The following is a 27034-nucleotide window of genomic DNA, read 5'->3' on the forward strand; positions in this document are numbered from 1 at the left end:
CCGCAAGTTTTTCTTGAATCCATCATTATCAGCGTCCATTACTATCATCAATGAAGAGGTGATTAAACGATTTGAAGTTTTCTTACGTACCATTGCTAGTTGTTATGCAATTAACTGTGACGCACTTGGTATGTATTCTCTGTAAACTGCACGATTATATGTGGACCTTTATAGCTGGTATTACATGCCGGCATCGGGGCATATATTGAACGAAGGACATCGTCGAATCTGCGCTGGTTCCTATTGGACAGCTTTCCGAGGAGGCACAAGAAGCTCGGAATAAAGATTGTCGAAGATTCCGCGAACATCATGCCAGGAAAAGTTCTCGTCACAACAACATAGAAGGTTTAATGCACATGTTGTTAATCACGTCGGATCCCTGCATAACAAACCTTAGCAAATTGACACTCAAACACAGTGAACATCTTCCCGAAGAAACACGTCTATTGTTACAAGTTCCTCCTATGTGTCAAGCATACGTTTCAGCTGATCATACTACTGAACACAATAATAGTTCTTTCAGTGAGGGTATGTCATTGCTTATCGCTTCTTGTCTGTGCATGGTTTTGTACGTGCTCGGCCGTGTTTTCTTTCGTTATGAATTTTGTCCAGCTAGATGTGGCAATTGAACCACTGTGCGACGCCGTCGATCGCGTCAGCACTAAACATACATTAAATTCTTGAACCGCTGTATTAACACGACAGTCCAAATGTATAAAAGTAGTCCACTGCTGTTAACATACTATACAGCACGTATTACGACCTGAATAACGAAGCGATTGCCGATTTTTAACGTATTGCAACTTAAGAATTGGTTAACTGAACAAGCATGCTTTGGCACATAAATGAAAAGAAATACAAAAATAAACCAGTAAATTTAAGATTAATAATATTTTTCCAGAATTTTTACTCTATTTTTTATTGGCTCACAGAACAACTTAAAAACGCGGGTGACTAAATATTCAAGATCAGTTTCTCGAACTTTACAAGGCTAGTCGGTACTTCTGTGATTCCGAGGGATGAACCATTATACCCTCCAACTGCCCTGCTAGGAAAATTTCTTAATGTAATTTTTCAGCCTTAGTGGTGGATGGAAGTAACTTTGTGGTATTTTTGCCTGAATACAAAAATACTTGTAATATTGCAAGTAGAGTAAAATTGAGGCCCGGAGGGAAGGCTCAGAATAGCATGAATGCTGTACATTAACTTCAATTTTGAATGCTTGATTCATGTCCAGAGTGATGGACGAGTTTCGAACTAAAGGTAGCACATGTGCAGTGAACGGAGTCAGTTTTCTCCCTCGTTCTTCCTGTTTGAATAAATTGAGTGCCAGTTTCTCTGAATGAAGAGATATAGAACTGTTTTGCTTTGACAGTATTTAACTCGGCTCTGGAGTAAAGAACGGAATACCTCGAATGGGAGCTAATTACCTTCCAAATCTGAATTTCTTTAAACTTATTTTAGCTAAATTATTAATTTTTATACCAAATTTCTCATAATGAAGGTATTAGTTTTATAGGGTTGATGAGCTAAGTCTTCAGTCAAGGCATAACGTTTAAAGTGCATGTGGTGTAGAGACCTGCACGGGCCGAATTTTTCGGCCCGAGCCCAATCCAATCTGAATGTACCTAGGTACCTAGATCTGAATGTAAAATTTTGGAGATTTTCGGCCCGAGCGCAGCCCGGCCCCATAAGTTTTTTTTTTAAGTTCTTGGCCCAAGCCCGGTCCGGGCCCGATAAATTTTAAAAGTTTTTGGCCCGATAATTTTTTAAAAAAAAATTTAGCTCGAGCCCCAATCTTTCTCAAAATTTAGTATTAAAATTGACCTAACCCTCAGAAACATTTTCTAAACTCTGGTTCACAATCTGACGCTTGCCTCCCGAATGGTACCATTGCCTCCTAGAACTTTGCCTGTCATCGAAAGAACAAAAACACCATTTCCTGGAACAAAAATCTAACAATTGGTTTTTAGCATAAAGTGAAGATGGCAATATTGTTTAGCAACAGGCGAAACTTTCCCACCCCTTCTTGTCATATTTTGGGTCCAGTGAAGGTAAAGGTCAGAGCTCAATTTACCGCGCAATGCCTGCAATCCTCTATAGTGAAAGTGGAGCCGCTAAGCAACACAAACTGTAAATAGATATTGCATTTTTTGTAACATTTTTCACGGGCACACTTCTTCAACGTTTGGCTTTATTCCAATTATTTAACGAAAGTCAATAATTATTAAAGAATTGCAATTAATCGGCCCCAGCTCGGCCCGACCTGAAGAGAAATCAGTGTCGCCCGCCCAAGCCCGGCCCGTGCAGGTCTCTAATGTAGTGATAGTAGACAACGACGGGATTTGAACGTTGCTGAATCACATTTTAAAATAGTATGGAGCTTAACACATTCAATTTACCGTACATTAATCGTAACCTTTAAAAAATAAAAAAATAAAGTTGAAAATTTAAGCATAGAAACTTAGAAACACAATAGAGAAGCCAAACTTATTACAGCATTTATTAATTAGGATGAGAATTTTAGACAATGAAAGGATTACTATGTACTGTTAATTCTGGAATTTTCTTTTCTGTAAAATTCAAATTAATTGGTTTAATTTATTATTCCCTAGACTGATAAATTTCCATAGATTTAACTTGATTGAAATGGTGTGACTGCATTTAGTTCATATATTAATATTTTATTATCTTTATATTGCGTTCCCACCTCAAACACTTAAAAATTCCCTCAAACACTAAATAAACCTCATCGAGTGAGCATAGGCGAAACGGGAATACCTGTCTTACAGATAAGATGAGATTGAGCTAATGATAGAAGTTGCTGGAAGGTCTGTAGACAAAACGGGAAGACACCATGTTTCTATCCTATGTCTCTCTTCAATTTATTTGTTGTTCACCTGTCATATATTTTATTGACTGCTATATATTTTATCGACAATAATTTAATTTATCAAGTCTTACCAGGCACTTTTGGTTCACACTGTAATGCCATTTTTCGTATTAAATGACTACGGTATAGCTTCGTTATGCTCGAAATAAATAAATAAAAAAAATATTAGCTTCTGCCCTAGATATACCCACTGAAATAATAATAATAATAAAAAAAAGAAGCAGAAAATAATCCACTGTAAAAATAAAGACCCACGATATGTTAATCTTAATACGACACTGCGTTTGGGAAGCGAATTTTATAAATTGTACGGGCATTCACTGTGTTACGAAAAGAACAGAATATATGAACCAAACATGATCATACTATTCCAGAATTTGTGTAATACAAGTGTATTCTCCAATTTCTGAACAGCACAGTTATGAAACCACAACTAAAAAGAAAGAAAGTAAAAAGGTAGGAAAAAATGTCAAGAACAAAGCAGCAGAGTTAATTGCTGAGGATACTTTTACACATTTCAGAATAATTTTAGAACACGTTACGGTATAATCGAAAAATACATAAACTTACGGTGGACTGGCAAACTTTGGCCTTCTCGGCTTAGCTACAGAGTTGATCTATTATAAAAATGTCGCCTCACGAATCTGGCCATCGTAGCCCATGAACTCGGATTTTCGACGTTCTACTGTGATATACAGAAGCAAAATTATACCTAATGTTCAGAAGAAGATTTTTTTTAAAGAAAAAAAAATATGCATATATATATACTCGTATGTAAGGTTTGGTTGCGCGTGTAGGTCAGTTCCTGTAAATATAATTTACGTACAGATAATAAATGAATTGTCAGCATTTCCCATAATCAAAGCAGTTCGTCCTTTCAATTTTAATCTCTTAACTGCCAATGACGACGCAACTCATCATGAGAATTTCGCTTGTATTTGCAGTCTGACGACTACATTCGTCATAATAAGATTCGTATTGGGCGTGACGAATTAATACGCATTTTCCGCGCAACGTAAAACTCAAAGATTTCATTTCATTTCATAATACGCATTTTTAACAAATTTATTCCCCATTCAGATGCAGCTTTCTGATTCGAGAACTACCCAGTCAACAAGTTAAGAAAGTATTTATGGGAAATTTTACGTAGCATACCACCGAAAGATGATGAAAGCATCTATCTAGCATTAGTGATTAAGGTAAAATTTTCACACAAAATATTTTTCCTAGAAATAGGCTACACATTTTCGTCTTGATCATTCTGACCCATCGAAGTGTTGGCCTACCCGGCGACTGCAGGGTAGCCGGGCGGACCAGTTCCCCTCTGAATAAAACCAACAGGACATACAGTATGCTTCAATGAAGTACAGCAAGAAGAATCAATCGAAGAAATGATATGATCAAGTAACATTATCTATAAGCAATTTAACTATGTAATACTAGTTCTATTGTAATCTAAATCTATGTCTAAAACGATACATTCTATAGAAAGTGTGCAGTAATAAACACCGATGAAATTGAACACAGGAAGAATATTTTGAGCGTAAGGGCGTACATCTTAATAAAGTTACAATGGGGATTTGGTGGTGTTAATACACTGGGACGTTATACGGTTGATTTCATAGACTAAGTATATAAGTGGGTCGAGGGAGGTAAGAGGAGAAGGTGGTTGAAAACAGGATGCGCTCTGCAATTACGAAATTCTCTTGTCTGTGGCAGAGGGTGTGGGTGGAGAATAGTGTCAGCTTTTATCTCTCTCTCTTACTCTACACAACCATTTCCTTTTGTCGCTTAAGAGGATTTTTTTTTTTTTTTTTTGACTTAGAAACTCATTTCGAAATGAACTAAGATTAAAGTGAATGAACGTAAGCTCGTGTCATATATTTTCCATCGTGTAAAAAAGACAAGATTAAAATCATTTTGGTTTCGCTTCGAGCTGGACCGAGAGAAAGGGTTCGAACCAACAAATAAATCATTATGCTACTTTTTCTTATTTTTCTTTTTCTTTTTTTTCTTTTTTTTTTTTTTGCCTAAGCATTATAAACTTTTTAAATATCTGCTGTTAAGAGCATGTTTCCCTAAGTGACAGAATGTAGATGTAAAACAATACAATATGCAACATTAATATGTTTATAAACCTATTAAGTACTACAGTAGTATTTGGTACCAATCACACATACAAATATATATTTGGCACACAAAAGGCGAAAGTACTAATAATAAAAAGAACTGTGAACTCTAAAATGAAAAGGCAATGGAGGAAACATTATGTAGTGTATATATATATATATATAAAACTAAAAAAAATTGCAGGTTATATTTTGTTCCACAGAATACATGTGGATTTGTTCTACTATTTAAGCATGAACTAAAGTTTCAGCTATCATAAGTGTCAAAAACTGAATTATATAGATGCATATAGATTGAATATGTACAGTATTTAGCCATGTTTGACGAACTAAAATTAGCTTGGGAGCGAGTACTCGAGGCAATGCAAAACATATTGCATTCCTGATTGAGGTTCCAGAAGTGTAAGCCGGTTAAGAATTTTGTTACATCTTCAGTTAAAGCCATGTGTGCAGTAGCATAATAAATTATGCATGTTTAGCAAGCTTGTAAAGGAGAAATAATATCAATTGCTTTCGATTTATGGCAGTTCCAAGTTAAGTTAAATAATCATGTAATAACTACATCTATGAACAAAAGTTGGTTCCCGGACCTAACGAGAAGTAGCAGACTATGAGGAAGTTTCGTCAACGTTCCACAGCAGATAGTGTCAGTATTTACGAAAACAAAAGTGGCTTTTAAATCAGATTATCTGTCCATGGATATACCGTCTTATTAAAGAGAACTGGCCACCCACATCAGTTTGAAAATGTATACACTCACATTTGTAGAAGCATTGAGTTCAAAGGCTTATGTCGTTTTAAGACCTTTATTGTACACCTCATTCATAGTAAGTCCCTTCTACGGTTTGAGTAGAAAGATATTTTCCTTTTTTAAAGACATTAATAGGCAAGAAGTTATTTACATTTTCATTACTCAAGAAACACAGTTTCAGCCAATTAAATGCGTTTGAGAGGTTTAAGGGTTCACCTAGCCTCTGTAAAATTATTAGTCGTATGTAATGTTGATAGTGTCATTGTAGTAGTTACGGAACATAAAATTCTCATAAATTTATATTTCATATAATGAGAACGATAAACTCGTTCAAATAGTCAGATAATACGATTTTTGGGAAGCATTTTTTAATAGATAGATGAGAGAAGGTACCAAGCTATCATAAAGAACATTTGTACGAGGACTATTCTCTTTTCTTTCTTTAGTTTTTCCAATTTCCGTTAAGCCATCAGAGAAGAACCAAGTAAGATGGCGAACCAAAAATTAGTCAGATATGTTCATTGGAGATCGCAGGTCCTCCATACTAAAAGACAAACTCTGGCGCTCAATCACTGTGGAGCAGCGAGCGTGAAACCATATCGAGTGCAAGCGAAGCGCCCGCCAAGCGTAAACTAAATTATGTAACTCAATATCTCCAAGCGGAAGGGTACGATACAGCCGGCGTTCATCATCGAATCATTGAGGATTGTGTATATGTGATTGCTGTACGCATAACTGCTAGAATTTAAAGAAAGACTTAGCGACCTACATAAGGAGAAAAGCCAAGGAAGGCTATCTTGATGGTTGGGGGTCGTTTCGTCCAAAGGACATTTCGTCCAGAGACATCTACTCCAAACACACTTGGTCCAGGGACATTTGGTCCGAAGAACAATTCGTCCAAAGGACATTTCGTCCAAAAGACAATTGGTCCAAATGACATTTCGTCCAAAAGACAATTGGTCCAAATGACATTTCGTCCAAAGACATTTGGTCCAAAGGACATTTCGTCCAAAAGACAATTGGTCCAAAGGACATTTCGTCCAAAAGACATTTAGTCCAATGGACATTTCGTCCAAAAAACAATTGGTCCAAGAAACATTTCGTCCAGGGATGTTTATTTCAAAGCACATTTCGTCCAGATGACATTTGGTCCGGTAACGCTTGGGGGCCGGGGTTTGTTTCTATTAGAAGAGTAAAAGTGATGCTTCTTATTTCTAAAGGAAATTTGAAATAGAGATTTATTCAGTAATTTTCTTTTCAATAGAACAAATATATGCTGAAATATTCAGAAAAATGTAAATGCCTAAAAACAAAATGGCCACCTTTCTTTGCTTTCATTAATAATTTTACAAATATACAGTTTTAACTTCGCAGAAATACAGTTGTAGCTTCGTGGTTAAGGAATTCACCTCCTCCCGAAATGATAAACAACCCTTTGAAGAGCAAACTCCCTCTTCATTTGAGGAAGCATTGCCTCCGTATGGTCATGTGAATCTTCTATTTGGTTTGAGACTTTGCAATTGATATCTTAAATGTACTGTACTGTACCGAGAAAATTAATATGAAAACCAAAATATATACTGTATTTGCATGAGGAGTAACACTGAAATAAAAGTACAAGAAAAGTGAACAATTTTGGTTTGTCATACAACTCACTAATTATGTAGAAACGTCTGCCGAAGTTACACATTATCAATAGTCTACGAATAGAAACCAGACTTGTGGTTAACCTGAAAAGATACCTATATTCTACATGAAATGTTCCAACTTTCATCTTATATTTGTCAATCACTTATCACAATGTTGCAGCCAAAAATGTGAGTGTTTAAGAGTATTATTAACGGTAAAAAGAATATATTTCACACATGTGTATTTTTCTATTCTTAGTATTTCTTCAAAGAAATTTGACACACATTAGTTTTCACTTTTCTAACACAAGGGTTTGAATACCTAATATTTAACTTACTCAAATTTAAACTCCATTAATTTTAGTTACCGGTACTTATTTTAAAACTATTTCACTCACAACATTAAAATTTTAGATGTCATGCTGGCAGTTATTGCAGCAACATACTTCACACTCCAACCTTTCCCTCATTCCTGTTGTTCGGCCATTTTGTTTTCAGGCGTTTACGTTTTTCTGAATATCTCAGCATATATTTGTTCTATCGAAATGAAAATTGTGGAATAAATCTCTATTTCAAATTTCCTTTAGAAATAAGAAGCTATTGAGTCATAATGTTATAGGCATAATTTGTTTACTCTTCTAATAGAAACAAATCCCGGACCTCCAAGCGTTACCGGACCAAATGTCCTTTGGACGAAATGTGCTTTGAACTAAACATCCCTGTACGAAATGTCCCTTGGAACAATTGTCAATTGGACGAAATATCCTTTGAACCAAATGTCCTTTGGACCAATTTCTTTTGGATGAAATGTCCTTTGGACCAATTGTCCTTGGACGAAATGTCCTTTGGACTAATTGTCTTTTGGACGAAATGTCCTTTGGACGAAAAGGGTGGTCACCATCTTGATGAGCGCATGGATCATATGGTTCGTGAAAGAGGTAAAACATGCTTTCTGAACTATCTCATCTTGGAATTTGAGGGAAATCTGCAGACAGCTAGAGCAATCCAATTACACCATGTAGTTCACCTTTGTCTGGATTGCGCTCGATGTGTTTTTCACGTCACTACTCCACAATTTTCGAACACCGGACTCTGTCTTTTGGTATGGAGGATGTGCAGGGGCGCACCCATGTGAGGGGTCACCAGGTTCGGGCTCCGAAAATAACTTGGTTACTTGACATATATTTGTACACTTTCTTAATCAAACTATATTTTTTTTCAGCAGAGAAATGATTGATGTAGCCTACAAATTTTGATCTCACACTTTATTTATACTCTTTCTTTCCTTATAAAACCAATCTAGTCCTGATATTTTTTTCTGAGAATAAAGGTTGCAGAACTTAACAATTACCGTCTTTTCGGATGGCACTACTTAACAATTACTCACCATCTTTTCGGGTGCAGAATAATATCGGTTCAATACTACATAGATGCAGTGTCTTGTAGTATTTGATCCCCGCCAAACTTTGGACCCCTTCCAAGAAAAAATTCTGGATGCATACCTGACGATGTACGATCCTCAATAAACAGGTATGACTAATTTGCGTTTCATTATCTCACGTGCTTCCCCTCTGGTAGCTTAACGCACATAAAAAAGTAATAAAAAAAACTTCGTATTACACGACAAAGTTCAAAATAATGCTGCTATTGCCACAAAGATTGGTTGGCGGCTTGGAATTTGTTTCTTTCAACATCGAGGCGCGGACCTAAACCTTATCTGAACTCCGAACCACACGAACTCCAATTGGAAATTGGAGCGAAATTTCGCGCAAAAGATGTGTATACTAATTATACAGATACGAGATCGCTCTACTGAGTGTGTGCATGACTGATCAACTCCCAAACCAAACTGCTTAGGCTCAAAACTTCAAATTTTGACAGTGCATACGATTTGTAACATAAGGTGCCCTTAAGAAAAAATTTTTGGAAATTCGACGAGGGAGATGAAACAGGGGTGGGAAATTATTATTTGGTATATAGATCTCCCATATAAAATGATTAGACAAGTGTTTCACCATTTTTGGTTTCCCCTACAAGGAAAGAAAATAGGTGGGAAGAAAAAAATAGGAGTTAAAATTGTAATAAAATGCCCCTATCTCGAAGACTCTTAAGGATAGCGACATGAAAATTGGTAATTAGGCTTTTAATTTAAAATAATTAAAGAATTTTTCTTTTTTTTAAACCTTAGAACGGAAGAGAAAAGATAGAGGTTGCAATTGTTATAATTACATATGGGACGTTTCGGCACTGAGAAACCATATCTTGAACGCCAAAAAAAGGCGACAAAAAACTTGAAAATAGGGAGGAAAAAGCCACTAAAAATGAAGATGATATGTTTACATGGTTTTTTGGCAAGTTATTAAACAAACAGTATTAAAAGTACATGTTCGCAATGCATGCATTTTTTTTAAATTTTATTTTAATTATAATCACTCCATATAAAATTATTTTATCAAAGTAACATAACTAATGTTTGTAACATGGATACTTTCGCACCCTTGGAGTTTTTAAAGCGTTGCTTGTTTCAAATCCATAAATGTACTTAAGTAAAACGTGTAACATGATACTCACATCCCGGATTTTAATTTAATTTTTCATTTTAATTAATCATTTCTCTTAATTGCAGTATTTTCAAGAGAGAAATTAGGACATATTTTAGATAAGAATGCTTTGATTATCGATTGCAAATACGAGTTGTGAACATTATTATTGTAACATAAGAAAAAGAGAGAGACAAACAAAAAATCAACACAGAGCAGAGCAGAGCAGAGATTTCTTGGCGGTTTTTGTGGTTGATTTAAGTACCGGGCTTGGGCCCTTGCCTTCCATTTGTGTTGTTGACTGTCGTTTGTTTTGCGTGCGTATTTGTTGTGAGAGAGGACGCAACTGTCGCGCTCCTCTTTTGCTGTTCCTATGTCAGTTTAGTGGTTGTGCGTTTTAGGGGTGCGGCATCTTGTAAGTTCGTCTTCTTGGGTTGGCCGTTCCTATGGTGGCTATGTGTTGGTGTGGTGAGGCTCTGATTGTCCTCCAGAAGTTGGCTGATCTGTGAATTCTGTAGTCATGTAGAAATGGGAGTTCCAAATCTTCATGTATTTGCTCGAGGCGAGTGTCTCTCGAGTGTCCAGTGATAGCCCTGGCTACTCTGTTCTGGATGACTTGTAGTTGGCTGAGGTGCGTTTTTGCTGCGTGTTGCCATGCAGGGTGGGCATACATCAGGATGGGACGAATGCTCATCTGATATATATGGCGTTTGGTTTTCAGGGTGAGGGATGGGGAGAGGAGTAGCGGTAGCAAGGCTTGATGGCGTTGACTGGCTTTCTTGGCGATGGAATGTATGTGGTGAGCAAATGTAAGTTTCCTGTCCAGTATTATTCCGAGGTATTTGGCATCATCTCGGTTCTGGAGGGGTGTTCCAGCCATAGTGATCCTGACGTGAACCCTTCTTCTGTTTCTTGTGAAGTTTACTACTGAGGTCTTCTGTTCGCTGACTTTGATCTTCCACTCTTCAGACCATCGGTGGAGAAGTTCGGCGTGTCGTCTGAGGTATAGTTCAGCGTATCTGATGTTTCCATGGCTGGCAAAGATTGCCGTGTCGTCTGCGAATGTTGCTACCGCTGTGTTGGGGGTTGTGGGAATGTCCGCCGTGTACATGGCGTAGAGGGTTGGGGATAGGCAGGATCCTTGGGGGACTCCTGCTAGGATAGGTCTGGAGGGTGTTAGGTGTCCTACATGGGCAACACGAAAGGTTCTTCCTTGAAGAAAGGATTTGATGATTCTCAGAAGGTAGTGCGGAGTGCCCTGGAGCATCATCTTGTGAAAGAGGCCTTCGTGCCACACCTTGTCGAATGCTTTTTCTATGTCGAGAAAAAGCCCCAAGGTGTGGCCTCCCTCGTTGAATCTGTCACATATCTTCTCTACCACCCGTACCAGCTGCTGATCCGCGCAGTGTCCTTTCCTGAAGCCGAACTGGTGGTCCGGGATGATGTCATGATCTTCTATGAATTGCTGAAGTCTGCTCTGCAGTACTCTTTCAAACACCTTGCTGGTATGCGAGAGCAGGCTGATAGGGCGGTAGTTGGCCGGGTTTGATCTTTTCTTTCCTGGTTTGGCCAGCATTATGACTTTTGCTTCTTTCCAGGCTTCTGGGTAGTGTCCGGTTCTCATAATGGCGTTGCACAACTTACAGAGTAGGACCAGGGCCTTTCTCGGGAGGTGCTTCAGTGCTTGCGGCGTCACTCGGTCTTGACCTGGAGCCCGGTGTGCATTGATCCTCTTGATGATTGCTTGTATCTCCCGCGGTGTTGTGAGGGCTTCTGGAGGAGGTGGGTCTTCTATTCGGGAGAGGTGGTAGGATCTATGTACTGCTGCAGTGGTGGTTGCTGGCGTGTTGGTAGCGTTGATCTGGAAGGTGGTTTCCAGGGTCTGGGCGAAAAGTTCTGCCTGTTCTTCCGGTTCGTGTATTGTTCCTTGTGGAGTTTGAAGTGTGAGTGTTCTGGGGTTTGCTTCTGGTCTTGTGATGTTTTTCACTAACTTCCAGAATTGCCTGCTGGGTGCATCTAGCTCCTGGAGGTGGAGGTTCCAATTTCTGATTTTGATTCGAAGGAGCCTTTTCCTGACTCTGGATACTAGGTGGTTCCAAAGTGTTTTGAACTGGGGAATTCTGGTACGTTGCCACTGCTTCCGGGCCCAACGCTTCAAGTGGATCAAGGCTGAGGTGCGTCGTTCTTCTGGAGTGGTCTGGTGTGATGGATGAGTCGTTGTTGAGGTGGTTGAGGCGATGGCTATGGCTGAGTTGATGGCTGCGGTCAGGGACGCAGTGGTGGCCTCTATGTCTTCCGTTGTTTCAATTATCCGGCGTGGATCTAACATGTCGCTGAGCAAGGATCTGTAGTGGTCCCAGTCTGTTGTGCGCAGAGTTGGAAGGGTTCGAGTTGTGAAGTGGTAGCTGATTGCGATCGTTTGTAGAACGGGTAGATGATCCGAGTCGAGGCCGTGGATAACCTGAGGTACACCTAGGATTGCCAGGTTCGCTGTCAGTACCATGTCCAGTACATCAGGCATCCCGCCGTTTCTGGGATAATGCGTGGGTTCCGTTGGAGCCGTGGGAGTGAAGTCTATGGTGGTGAGAGCGTGGTGGAGGATCCTTCCGTTTGCGTTTGACACATTGGAGTTCCACGCCGGATGTTTACTGTTGAGGTCTCCCCCTAGTAGAATCCGGTGTCCTAGCTGTCGCAGGGCTTGCAGATCTGTTGCGTTGAGGTTGTTGTTGTGAGGCTTGTAGGCTGCTATTATTATTATCGGTCCATTAGCTGAGTGGAGGGTGATCCCTGTAGCTTCCAGGGATTGTAGAGGTGGTAGAGGGAGAGGGTCGTACGGGATACTGTCTTTGATTAGAATTGCTGTTCCTCCAAGGGGTCGGTCGGGACGGTCGGTACGGATGGTGGAGTAGTTGCGGATTTTTAGGGTAAGGTGTGGTTTTAGGTGGGTCTCTGACAATAGGGCTATGTCCACTTCTTCTCTGCGGAGAAAGTCCTCCAGGTTGTTCTTCTTCTTTTGGATTCCTTCTGCGTTCCAGTGCAGCACTTTGACTTGTCTGTTGATTCTTCTTTTAGTCGGTGCCATCGTCAAGGATGGACGCGACTACCTCAAACATGATGGTGATTTTGCTTAGTGGGTCTGTCGTTTCTTTCACCTTCCGGAGTCCTACTCGCAGCTTTTCTAGCATTGAACGAAGATTGAGGCCCGAGAAGAGTTCTCGGATCTCTTTGAATATGTCTGCCAATGATGGTTCAGTGCGTTTGTCCTCGGTGTCTTCTTCTCTGGATTGGGAGTTGTCCTGGGTTGTTTGATTTTTCTTTGTTTCTTGGTTGGGGGGCCTCCTGGTTTTCTGGTTGGTGTTGTTCTTGTCTTCCGGCGTGACTGCTCCTGCGTAAGATGTAGCGTTGTTTCTTCTGCGGCTGGTATCAGATTTTGAGGGAGGGTCCGACTTAGCTGGTGGTTGGGTTGGCTGTTTCCTCTTGGCTTTGGCCGCCTTGAGCATGGGACAGCCCATGTAGTTGGCGGGGTGTTCGCCTCCGCAGTTACAACATTTTGCCGGAGTGTCCCTCGTTTTCTTCGGACATTCCGTGGAGAGATGGGATTCTTCGCATTTGATGCAGCGAGGGGTCGCCCTGCATGTTTGCGTGGTGTGCCCTACTCGTTGGCATCGGTAGCATTGGAGAATTGACTGACCCTTGTAGGGTTCCACTGCCACTCTGTAACTAAGAAGGTACTTGAGATCGTAAATCTTGTTGTTCGTTGGGTCCTTGGGTAAAGTAACAAGGAATAGCGGAAACAGGGGCCTGTTGCCAGACGGGTCACTGCGTCCCCTCATCTGGACCACATTGGTTGGGGTGAACCCCTGGTCCTTCAAGTCCTGTAGTATGTCAGCCGTTGGAGTGTCGAGTGGCATCTTCCGGATGACTACTTTGATTGGGCGTGTTTGTTTCGGAAGTTCTGTGGCAAATGATTGTCCGGTCTGGATGCAGAAGGCTTCCATCATTTCAAAGTCGCGCCAGGTGGTGCAGTGGATTTTTATGTATGCACTCGGTTGCAGAATTTTGTAGGGTTCCTTGCAGTTTGCGGTTAGCGTTTTTATGAAAGTATGTCTTTTCTGGACGTCATATATGAAGAGGGGGGGTATCTTCCTGCTGCGGACGGTGTCCTCCGGATTTTCTTCTTCATATTCGGTGGGTGTTTGACCACCCCCAGCGTTGGATGGGTCGTTGGTGGTGTCCAGCGCCGAGAAAGAGTTCCTGAATTCAACAGGTGGCGTAATGCTACTTTCTGGTCTTCTTTTCGCTTTCTTCTTGGGGTGTTGGAACTCTCCTGCGCTATCGGTAGGGTCGTATTCTTCATCACTGGACCCTGCCATCTCGATGGACTGATCTTGGATCTGGGGGGCATCCGCGTGGACGGTTGCACTGTCAGCTGTTTCGTTCATGTGAGGGGTAGAAGTGGTTTGAGCCGTGAGGGCGTGGAGTTCCTCGAGACTCATAGGAACCAATTTAGCCTGACGGGTTGTTCTGCGGCGTTGAACAGAGCCTAAGTTACTAAAACTCATAGCTTTTAGTTGTTTCGCAAGGCTTGTTTCCGGTCCTGCGGGTGGTTTCCTGACGGGAGGCACTTGGTTGGTATGTGGATCACTGCTTCTTGGGGGGGGGGCGACCTGAGTGTTTTGTTTCATTTCTTGGCTGACGTCTAAACGCTGTCATCAACACACTAACCAACAAAATTCAAAATACTTGCGCGTTACCAAGATTGCTAATGTTACTTCTTGATGCCCATGTTTCTCTCAGACTACGGTAACCCATGTATACTACAAGATATAGATATTTAGAAAGATCTTTTAATTGAAATGATACTTACGAATTTCATTGAAGTAAAATGGATAATCTCCTGGTACGGAACAATTTAATCTGGACTTCAGAAAAGACGTCCATCTATCACTAAACTGATGAGGTCCACCTTTGTCATGTTTACATACTCTTGCAACTCTCGAGTATACAGTCTGTAATTAAATAATAACAGTAAAAAAGCATTACTCAATACGTTGCATAAAAAAGTACAAAAGAAAGTTTTACTTCTAAATACTTGAAAGGAAGTTTCAAATCCCTCTACAAATTCGGAATTCATAAAAAGATGATAATAATAATAACGATACGTGAATTCCGACACCACACAAAAGTTAAATTCCGAGGAACACTACTCCAACTATAAATTCGACTCAAATGGCATTTTTTTTATTAAAATACTCAAATGTGCCACTGTATATAAAATAATTTTATTTGATTAGATTCAGTGGCGACCGGTGGATTGTGGTTTCGGGTGTTGCAGTACGAACAATCGGAGACAGAAGATATAAACTGCACTCATTGACTAATCACCTTAACTTTGGATGCAAATGCTATGTGACATGTTAAATTAAATAAAATTCTAATTTTAAAAAATAAAAAAAAATAATGCAGAACATTTTATTCGATTAGTCACCTAATTTAATTAGTGACTCCATTCTCCTCTCTTTAATTGGAGTAAATTTGTCTAATACGTACATGCTGGTTGAACTCTGGTATTCCCATTATCAGGTCTTTTTCGATGGAAAGTATAACCAATGGTGGTAACCATTCTTGGAACATTCAATTCCTTAAAAGTGTCAATTCATTTCGATGTGGAAAAACCAGGGGCGTCATTTAGGGGGGGCACGGAGGGGAATTGCCCCCCCCAGTTTGAGATTTCTATAGATTTTATTAATAAAATAGTAGTAAATCAGTGAAATACGCGAAATTTTACTTATATCAAAGGGTTTTGCCCCTCAAGCAAAATCTGAAATGACGCTCCTGGGAAAAACGCCTGCCTCCTTTAGCTGACCTCAGGTACAGTTAATATTAATTTCAGAAGCTTTGCAAATTTACTAAATATTTTTTCTAGATTATTGCGAATAATTCATTCTAGCAAACCCAGTCCCTGACAGTGATTCAAATTCCCCTGTAGCGTAGACTGAAGACAGTCCGTGACATAAATTAGTGTTATAAAAACATGTAAATTGAACACACTTTATTCACAGTTTATCTAGGAAAATTTAAAACAAATTGTAGAAATATCTAAGGCAAACAACATTGTTGCCGTGTCCTGTGAATTTAAACTTTTTTTAAAAAAATACTCTTCTGCATTGACTTTTGCTTGTTTTGTCTAAGCCTTAATTGCGAGTTTTCCCTCAGTTTAGAGCTGGACAATTTTTTTTTTTTTTTTTTTTTTTTTTGTAAGTTATTTACAGAATTAGAGCACACACAACTGAAGTAAATCTAATAACTAAAACCCAAAACAGCAGATTCAGTAAAGACAGCTGATACAAAAGAGGTAGGCCTATATGAATCGCGAATGTCACTTATACACCAACCCACACACGTGCGTAAAAGAAAAACTACATTCCAAATCATTCATCTTGGTTGTAAAGAATGCACGATGAACACATACTTCCGCACGAGGCAAAACAATGTTTATTAGTGATACGTTCTGGAAAGCATACTTTGTAACCCACCATGCGTAGGATCAGCATGTAACAGAAGCTAAACCGCATTGCCAGTTCTACACCCAGAAATGTTTGCTGGGAGGGGTCCAAAATATTTGAGGGGGTCCAATACATCTATGCAATATCGAACCTGTCTTATTCTGCACCCGAAAAGAAGTAGATAATTACTATCACGTATATTTTTGAAAAAAAAAATGATAGAACGATTATTTTTATAAGAAAAGTAAGAGTGCATAATGAGACGTAAAATAAAATATTTAGCCTACATGAATCATTTCTCTGTTAAACAAGTATAGTTCGTTAAGAAAGTCTACAAATGTTAGTCTAGTTTGGAAATGGTTGGGAGGTCCGGACCCGGTGGACCCCTCCCTCGTGGCTACGCCCCTGAGCATTTTTAATTAGTCCCAAATTGAATGTGGCGTTTCCCATCATGCAGTTTTATGTGGAAAGTTATCAAGAGTATAAAATACATTTGTTTTATAATATATATATATATATATATATATATATATATATATATATATATATATATATATATATATGCTAAAATACTATCCACAAAGGGGAGAATTTTATATATTGACTTATTAAAATCTGGTTCACAAATTGCTGTACAACAAGCCTTCATTATCTATATAAGCTACGCATTAACTAGTAAATGCGTGTTTACTTTCATTTGCTTTCTACTCTATTACATATTTTCCATCTTATTCTGTAATTCTGCCATCACTTTTTTTAATTGTCATTACATATATTGATTTGCTTCAGTATACAACGATATTGTATATCTGACATCTGTGAATTACTTCCATTTCTATTTGTATCTATTTTGGGCAACGGTGCTTAAAAGTGCACAATCTGTTGAGAAGAAGAAGAAGAAGAAAGGTAGAATATATGTTGATATAGATTGATGTTCATGTAATGGTAGTTATTGCAACTAGAAATAATTGTTTGTTTCGTGTTGCTATGACAACAGAAAGATTATTCATTAAATTTTGTACTATCACAATTAGATGATTGAAATTAATGCATTGTGCAGAAATCAATATTTGCTGCAACCTAAAAGGTAACAATATCCGGATCGATGCTATGATTCGTGATTTCTGTTGGTATGGATTAATTAATTTCAACTCATTATATACGGACATCACAAAATCAGTAAGATTCTTATCAATTTTGGGATCATATACCATCTGTTTCGAATCAAAGCGTCTCGGTTTGCCAACATAAAATCATTCTCAAAATCGGAAAGCAGTGCGTTCTTAAAATCTAAATAATTACGTAAACTCCCCCTGATCGCTTTGAACCAAACAGAGCACGGTCGTAGCAAAACGTGTGGTAAAATCTTAAGAAGTTTAGACTTGTCTACCCCAATTAAATCGCATTCTTCTTAGAACTTTTCTAAAAATACACTTGCAGGTATGTCTTCTGACCTTCCACTAAATTTCGTTAAAGACCTTATTTCACTGAAATGATGATCATTATGAGACTGTTTCACGTGATGAGACTTTACGTATCTGGTTTTCCGGCGATGTGATGAATACGGTCTTCTTTCCCGGTGCTAGAAGCACTATCATCCCTCTCAGTACAGCTTTCCGGTATATCACTCTCTTCCAAAGCTAATCCGGGTTCATTTGGCCTATGGTCCCTATTGGTGATCTGATCAGAATTATTATTCATGGTAATGATACTTTCCTTGATTGTATTTATTTCTTCTTGTAATTCTTTAATCTGATTGCTATGCTCAGTGATTGGGTTTCAACCACTTCCACTGAACTTTGTACAATTGTAAATCTATGAAAAATTTGTTCTATCCTACTATCTGTTCGTACTAGTTTAGTGTTCATTTGCTGTGTAATTTGTTCAAATTTCCTATCTATTATATTTGCTGAAACCTAGTATCCATCTGTTGTGTTTGCTGTGTCAGTTGCTCAAATTTAGTATTCATTTGCTGTGATTGCTGTGTCGGTTGCTCAAATTTAGTATTCATTTGCTGGGTAATTTGTTCAAATTTGTTATCCATTTGCTGGATTTGCTGTGTACTGTGATGAATCTTTAACATCACCACGTACATTACCAGGACAATATGAAAAAATAACAAATTCATTTTGATTTAAAAATTGCAAAATGGAAAACATCATTTGGTTAACAGGTTATTCTTGTGTATGTAGTCCAGATAGCAAGAGGAATCAGGATCCACCAGCATTCTCTTTGAACTCTCGGTAGCTAAATCTGAAATAGAAATCCGTTTGCTAGAAAGTAGAGTTCCGCAAACGGCAACTATATAAACTAAGAGAATGTGGGTCAAGAGGTCTCACTTCCAATATTCATATTGTTCGTGGAGTTGCTGTGTGACGAAGTCCTAATCTTGAAGATTATTTGAAAGCTGAATTCATCATTGACCAACCAGCCACAGCAAGAGGCTTTTAGACATACATCAATTTCCACTTGTGACACTTCAAGACGGCTCCATGCACTAAGTCTGGTGTGCTATACAACTACTTTCATTCGAAAGGTCCTGGGTTCGTTTATGGACCTTAACCACTCTGCCTGTAGCAGTTTGGGCCACCAAGACAATGAGGAGTTGACAGCGTTCCATCACAGAGGACAGAGGAGGAGGAGCTTGTGAAGAAACCTTCTAATCACTCGAAAGACAGATATTATGGTTAGTGCGCGAAGTGCATAAAACTCCATTCGTGTGTTTATGAAGCTGGGACAGAACCAAGCGGCCAATGTAAGTAATTCTTGCAATGTAAATTTTTGAATTCTAAAGGGTACACCCTGAAAGAAGTTTCTCTCATGAATCACTGCTAAATGACCTATCGAGTGTCTAGCTATTAACGTGTTTTGATTTCAATCGATTTTATTAATTATACTTTAAAACTAACGTGACAATGATTTAATAACTCTGGCATGTAGTGTGAAAGGCACACCTTTCCCAAGTGCAATTTGATAATAATATGTAATTTTATTATTTTTCAATATGCAAATCTTACCTATTTACATATTGATATTTTAATTTTGCATTTAACGTATTGATATTTCTTTTATTTGATATATAATTAAATAGATGAATTTCCAAATGCTCTTGGAACTGCCGTACTTATATATATATATTACCCTTACGCGCCCTCATTCATTTTGAGTAAATGTACAATTTCATCTCATAAAGTGATTACTTTGGCATCTAGAAGGACTGTTGTGCTTCTCACCTGAGAGTGAACGATGCCACCCAGCCGAAAAAGAATTCAACCTAATAATCATTTTCAAGTGATAACAGGTGTATTTAGATGTGCTATGTTAGTCTATATAAGTATTTTCACATGTTTTCTATAATGTTTTTATTTCTTTTAATCATATAACTAAATATAATCGAAAATTCAGTGCCTAGTTCAAATTTTTTAAAAAAAATAACCAGACGTCTCTACAAACAATGAAAAAAATGATTTTCAGATAGATAGAAGTGAGTATATATATCAATTAGTATAGAGCTTTTGTATGTGAAGTGACATTATAATAACGCAAGGAAGAAAAGCCTGAAGTTTTCCACAAGATTCTTTTTAAGAAAGTGTGAAAGAAACCAACGGACATACAGCGTCCCTCTCCGAAATTGGAAATGTGGAATGGAGTCGCGGGGGAGAGAGAGCGACAGTTTTGAAAGAAACGCTTTAGGGAGAAATGAGGGTCAGTTGGTGTGTTTTTGTTTGAAGTGTGAAGAGGTCTCCTCAAAGACAAAACTGACCAGGAGACTATAGTGAAAGTTAACTGGCAATGCAACTTCAGAAAACTGGTGATAATGCCTGTGTTCTCGGAGGCAAAGTTTGTGCTTTTTTTTAAAAAAAAAAAAAAACTGAATATTTCAAGACATAAAAATAAGTAATTAGTCAACGAACAGTGATACTAGTCGCAGAGCATCAATTAGTATTTCTGCAGAAACTGGACTCATCAAAGACTGAAAAAAAAATATTTCTAAATAAAATAAAAGGTCTAACAGGTGTGATAAAATCGAAAATAGGTGTGTTTAGCTGGACAAATACTCTACTCCATATACTCTCAGGCTATAGGAACTTCCATTTATATTTCTTAAGGACACTGCAAGAAGGATGATTTCCAACATTTCAATTTATAGTGCGCACGAACAGTAAAAAAAAAAAAAAAAAAAAAAAAAAAACCTTTTTTGTGTGTGTGTGTGATCACAAGTGAATAATCAACATTAGTTTCAGATAGAAGACGTTTGTAGGGCATTTCTAAATCATAATGGTTTATAAACAAGAATAAAAGTGATTTCGTAGTCATTCACAGGAAAGAGGATTACTATTATTATTATTATTTCTTTTTCTTGAATCCTTTTTCATCGGGCTGTGTGGTAAGTACAGATTTTTATCCTGTATTGTCTCTCTTTCAGGATGGGAGGTGTGATTTCCTTCCGGGAATCAAAGTAATTAATACTATAAATTTGTCTGATGGTGGAAGACATCCATATATACAGTGGCCAGTAGTAGGCCATGTATTTGGAAGGAGTCACTGACGGGGCAAGTGACCATAAAAAAAGAACCCACTAGTTCGCAAGCTAGGGAATGTGAATATACATAACAATTTTAAATATTTATATATTCTATCAACATTTTCTAGTTATTAATATCACTTACATTTATATGTAATTTTTATTTCATTTATTATTTCAGAATATTTTTTTTTTAAAATCGCATTCCCTAAACACAGTCCCTTTTGGCACTTCCCTCAAAGAATGTGGGGTTGTGTAAGCTTGCGTTACACAAAAATTTTGGCGCCCTAAGCGTGAAGCTAACAAAAATCCATCAGACACTGTTTTGGCCTAAGTTTTCGGGATTATGAATATCGTTCCAAATTCAATTCCAAGAGCATGAGAAATTATTCTAGCATGTTTTGATGGTTTACGTTTACTCTAAATTGTTGTAGTGCATTTTCATGTTTTTTTTATTATTATTGTAAAATGTTGTATTGTTTTGAATGTTTGCCTGTGTTTAGTGGAAATTGTTGCACCTATGTCATGTGTCGAAGTTAATAAACTTAAGTAGAGTTTAAGGGGGGAGAGAAAAAGTTTTAGAAGTACATGTTAGAAAAAATTTTTTTAGAGTATTAGAGTTTAGCTAACTAGCTTAGATCTGCTCTATGGTAACAACTAGGTTACAGGTGAAGAAAATGGAGGGAAAAGTAGCAAATTTAGACGACTCGCAGCATGTCAGTCCCGAGGGGGGAGAAGATTTAGAAAACGCAACTAATGCGGAAAGTAAGTTTAGCAATGATAGCATTGCGGGAAATAGTGAAAAGGAAACGGGAAATACGGAGTCAGGATTGGAAGAATCGAATACCGCCACCATGAATCAGATATTAGGCCTATTGCTTGAAATGAAAAATTCATTGGTAAAAGTAGAAGCTCAGTTGCAAACGACTAGTACAGATTTAGAGAGTAAGTTGCGTGACTCCAACAAAAATTTGGAAAATAAATTACAGGAATCCTTAGAGAGTACTACCCGACAATTACATGCTGAGCTAAGAAATTCATTGAATGACGTGCATGAGAGATTAGAGTTATCCAATTGCGAGTTAAAAACCTCATTGGAAAATTCAATTAAAGAAATTAGGACAGAAATAAATAGTAAGCTAGGCAATCTTGAAGAGCGGACAACCGATTTGCAGACCAGACTAGAGCATACACGAATCGAATTTGACCACCGAGTAGACCAGCTCACCACTGGTCAGGAAGGTTTACGCGACGAGCTCAGGAATGAAATTCAAACTGCCCAGGTAGCCGTATCTGAACGATTAGGGGAAAAGATCAATGACATGGAAGAAAGTGTGAATCATAGAATGAGAGATATTGCTTCAAAGACGCAAGACTCGATAGATGCACTGTATAGTAATGTCGATAATACGATGTCGAAATTTCAGGAAACAATTCGTAGAGAAACGGAAGTTTTAATTTCAACGAAACTTGGACCAGGTACAAGCAGTTCCGTGTCACAACTTGTGACTTCAGCGACACCAAGAAATGAGTCAGTTCCGTCAAGCTCTGGAACTGTGCCTGAAAATGTATTTCCTTCACTTGTAACTCCACCGCCAGAATCACCGGTCACACGGACTGACAGCAATCTAGCCCAATTTACATCAGTCATGTCCTCGTTTATGCACAGAGACTTAAGTTTACCTGAATACAAAGGCATGGAAGATGAGGCTCAAACTTATGGGTTTATGATTGATTTGGATAATTATTTTGAGTTAACAGGTGTAGCTCCAGAATTACGTTTGTCTTTTATACCAAGGACTCTCAAGGGCTCTGCATTGTGTTGGTTTAAGGTAATGCAGAACAAAATAACCACATATGAAGAGTTTATTACACAATTCAAATCTACGTACTTGAATCATGAGAGGCTGGCAACACTGAGGGCAAATATACTTACCAGCCATTATGATCCAAAAGTCAACAAGCAGCAACCCTCTGATTACTTGTTGACTCTATTACATCAAAATTCTGTGCTGGATCCTCCAATGGATGAAGAAACTTTACTGAAGGTTCTTCCAAGACAATTACCTCAGTGGATGTTTCGTATAGTGGTGGCAGCTAAACCAAAAAGTATATCTGAGATGCTTGCTGTAGTAAACGAAATCCAAACCAGCTATCGAGAACGTGACAGCTACCAGTCAAAGAAGAGTCTAAATATGATGCAAGTAACTCGTGAGAACCGAAATCAAAAGAAACCACGTCGGTATGAAAGAAATGATAGACACAATCAGAGACCCTACACTCGAAACAGCAATAGGAGACTAGAACGAAATGAAACACATACGCAAAATTCTGAGGCCAGTACCAGTAACCGTGGACGTACTGTAAGAAACCATAATATTAGTAGCAACCACAATGGACATTCCAATATAAATTCTCAGCGCGGTTCGAGAGGAAATCAGCGTATAAATAGGTTTAGGGGTCAAAATAATAGAGGAGACTACAGCGATGAAGAACAGATTCAGTTACTCGAAACATATGACTCACAGGGTGAGTCTCAGGCAGGTCAAGTGTATGGAAATAGCGGAAATTCCAGCAGTAGCTCTTCCAACAACCAGTGAGGAAGAAGAGCACACGCTTGGGAACAGCAGGATACGGATGTACAGAGTATTTCACATAATGTCCAGCTGGCAAACTACTCATCCCAGGGTGTGCTAGAAAAAACAAATGAGAGTGTCAATAGTTACGAAACGTCTATGAAAGAGGTAGAGTCCACGTTGGATGAAAGTTATACAAAATGTAATATGTGTGAACAAATAAAGAACAAGAGACATTTTGAAACATCATGTAGCTCAAAAGAAAATGATCTTTAATATTAAGAAGTGGGAAAAAAAAGTCCCCTTGAATAAAGAAACTTTTGACCATGGTAATGGAATTTTCGACGAACTTTTAGATACAAGAGATGAACCAGTAGCAAGAAATTATAACTTTGCCAGAAATTAACGTGTTAATCTTTGCTCACTCAGTTAATGCATTGTTGGATTCTGGGTCTTCGATTTCAGCTATCAGTGAAAAGCTATGGGACACTGTGAGGAACTGTGTTCCACCACCTGCGTATTTAAAGGCAAACAATATGAAAGTTACCTCAGCATTTGGTAAGAAAATTGCAGTAATAAAAGGACAAACGATGCTAGAAATCACCATTAATGGGAAAACATTTCAGACTGTAGGGATAATAGTAAGTGGTCTAAATAGAGATCTTATTATTGGCTCTCAATTTTTCGCAGAATCAAGTGCCATCTTGGATTATGGGAGAGGGGTGCTAGTTTTGCAGCGACCCTATGATGTCGAAGTTAGCTTCAAAGATGTGGAAATTGATAATCACGATCTTGTATTACGCAATATCGAAGAAGTTCTCGACGGTGGTAACATGGAAGATACAGGCCAATCTCATGATGATATGTATGCTTTAGAAAGACATACAGAAACTAAAAATGTGGCCCTGTGTACGTTTGGGGACAGGTTAAGTGAAAGCCCCCCCAGTACAAAGGTTGGATGTACGGAAACTCCCAACCGCCTCTGAGTTGGAGACTATTGTCTTGACACCGTCTGACTGGCTTAGAGCCGAGACGAAGGCCACCGACGATGATATAATTAACCACGTTGATGCATATGAAAATTTGACAAAATCTCAGAAGTCCAAGCTAGTATCCCTCCTCATAAAACATAGAGATGGCCAGGAAGAAATATTTCGATGCACACCATAGAACTGTGCACTATGAAATTGGAGAATTGCTCCTGGTACGAGTTTTTCCAAAATCCGATGCATTTGCAGGTGTGTCAAAGAAATTAATGTCGTTATATTCAGGCCCTTGGAAAATAGTCAGCAGAACAGATACAAATGTGTACACTTTAATGAATCCCAATAAAGAACAGGAAACTATCAAAAGAAATGCATACTTGTTGAAGAAGTATAATCAACGAGAAGTACAAGAGAAAACAGAAGAAAATTAAGAAATAAATGGAAATGGAAGGATAGTAATAAGTAAGAAGGGACTGTTACTATTGTCTAAGTAGTATTGTTGTATATATGTTCATTATGTAGTAAAAAATTCAGTTACAAAGATATAGCCAAATCAATGGTTGATATATTCATTTAGGTATTTAATTTGTAAGCTAATTAATTGACTTGTGTAGTTCAATAAGTAAATAATAATTATTATTATCAGTATTAGTGTTTTCATTTTAAAATTACATATAATTTCTTTATTTATGTTGGATATGAGATATACGACTACAGTGTATATTATAAGAATGTATAAGATTTTCAAGAACTAATTGTCATTTAAAATACCTTAATTTTACGAATGGTGAAATTCTATAAGATTATGTTCATAATATTCTAAAATTTCAAAGGGGGGATTGTGAAAGGCACACCTTTCCCAAGTGCAATTTGATAATAATATGTAATTTTATTATTTTTCAATATGCAAATCTTACCTATTTACATATTGATATTTTAATTTTGCATTTAACGTATTGATATTTCTTTTATTTGATATATAATTAAATAGATGAATTTCCAAATGCTCTTGGAACTGCCGTACTTATATATATATATTACCCTTACGCGCCCTCATTCATTTTGAGTAAATGTACAATTTCATCTCATAAAGTGATTACTTTGGCATCTAGAAGGACTGTTGTGCTTCTCACCTGAGAGTGAACGATGCCACCCAGCCGAAAAAGAATTCAACCTAATAATCATTTTCAAGTGATAACAGGTGTATTTAGATGTGCTATGTTAGTCTATATAAGTATTTTCACATGTTTTCTATAATGTTTTTATTTCTTTTAATCATATAACTAAATATAATCGAAAATTCAGTGCCTAGTTCAAATTTTTTAAAAAAAATAACCAGACGTCTCTACAAACAATGAAAAAAATGATTTTCAGATAGATAGAAGTGAGTATATATATCAATTAGTATAGAGCTTTTGTATGTGAAGTGACATTATAATAACGCAAGGAAGAAAAGCCTGAAGTTTTCCACAAGATTCTTTTTAAGAAAGTGTGAAAGAAACCAACGGACATACAGCGTCCCTCTCCGAAATTGGAAATGTGGAATGGAGTCGCGGGGGAGAGAGAGCGACAGTTTTGAAAGAAACGCTTTAGGGAGAAATGAGGGTCAGTTGGTGTGTTTTTGTTTGAAGTGTGAAGAGGTCTCCTCAAAGACAAAACTGACCAGGAGACTATAGTGAAAGTTAACTGGCAATGCAACTTCAGAAAACTGGTGATAATGCCTGTGTTCTCGGAGGCAAAGTTTGTGCTTTTTTTTAAAAAAAAAAAAAAACTGAATATTTCAAGACATAAAAATAAGTAATTAGTCAACGAACAGTGATACTAGTCGCAGAGCATCAATTAGTATTTCTGCAGAAACTGGACTCATCAAAGACTGAAAAAAAAATATTTCTAAATAAAATAAAAGGTCTAACAGGTGTGATAAAATCGAAAATAGGTGTGTTTAGCTGGACAAATACTCTACTCCATATACTCTCAGGCTATAGGAACTTCCATTTATATTTCTTAAGGACACTGCAAGAAGGATGATTTCCAACATTTCAATTTATAGTGCGCACGAACAGTAAAAAAAAAAAAAAAAAAAAAAAAACCTTTTTTGTGTGTGTGTGTGATCACAAGTGAATAATCAACATTAGTTTCAGATAGAAGACGTTTGTAGGGCATTTCTAAATCATAATGGTTTATAAACAAGAATAAAAGTGATTTCGTAGTCATTCACAGGAAAGAGGATTACTATTATTATTATTATTTCTTTTTCTTGAATCCTTTTTCATCGGGCTGTGTGGTAAGTACAGATTTTTATCCTGTATTGTCTCTCTTTCAGGATGGGAGGTGTGATTTCCTTCCGGGAATCAAAGTAATTAATACTATAAATTTGTCTGATGGTGGAAGACATCCATATATACAGTGGCCAGTAGTAGGCCATGTATTTGGAAGGAGTCACTGACGGGGCAAGTGACCATAAAAAAAGAACCCACTAGTTCGCAAGCTAGGGAATGTG

The 27034-nt window shown here is 37.8% G+C and overlaps 1 protein-coding gene across 1 annotated transcript in view; it reads right to left on the reverse strand.

The window, feature by feature from the left end:
* Window positions 1–27034, reverse strand: part of LOC145678427 (semaphorin-1A-like) — a gene marked incomplete in the record, with an annotated part of 854086 nt that overhangs the window by 99856 nt on the left and 727196 nt on the right. The window contains 1 exon segment of the mRNA XM_081748545.1: window positions 14809–14950. Coding sequence (XP_081604671.1) covers window positions 14809–14950 — 142 coding nt within the window.

The sequence above is a fragment of the Thermobia domestica genome, chromosome 2 (assembly GCF_964235325.1).
Source record: "Thermobia domestica chromosome 2, izTheDome1.hap1.1, whole genome shotgun sequence".
NCBI classification, from domain to species: Eukaryota; Metazoa; Arthropoda; class Insecta; order Zygentoma; family Lepismatidae; genus Thermobia; species Thermobia domestica.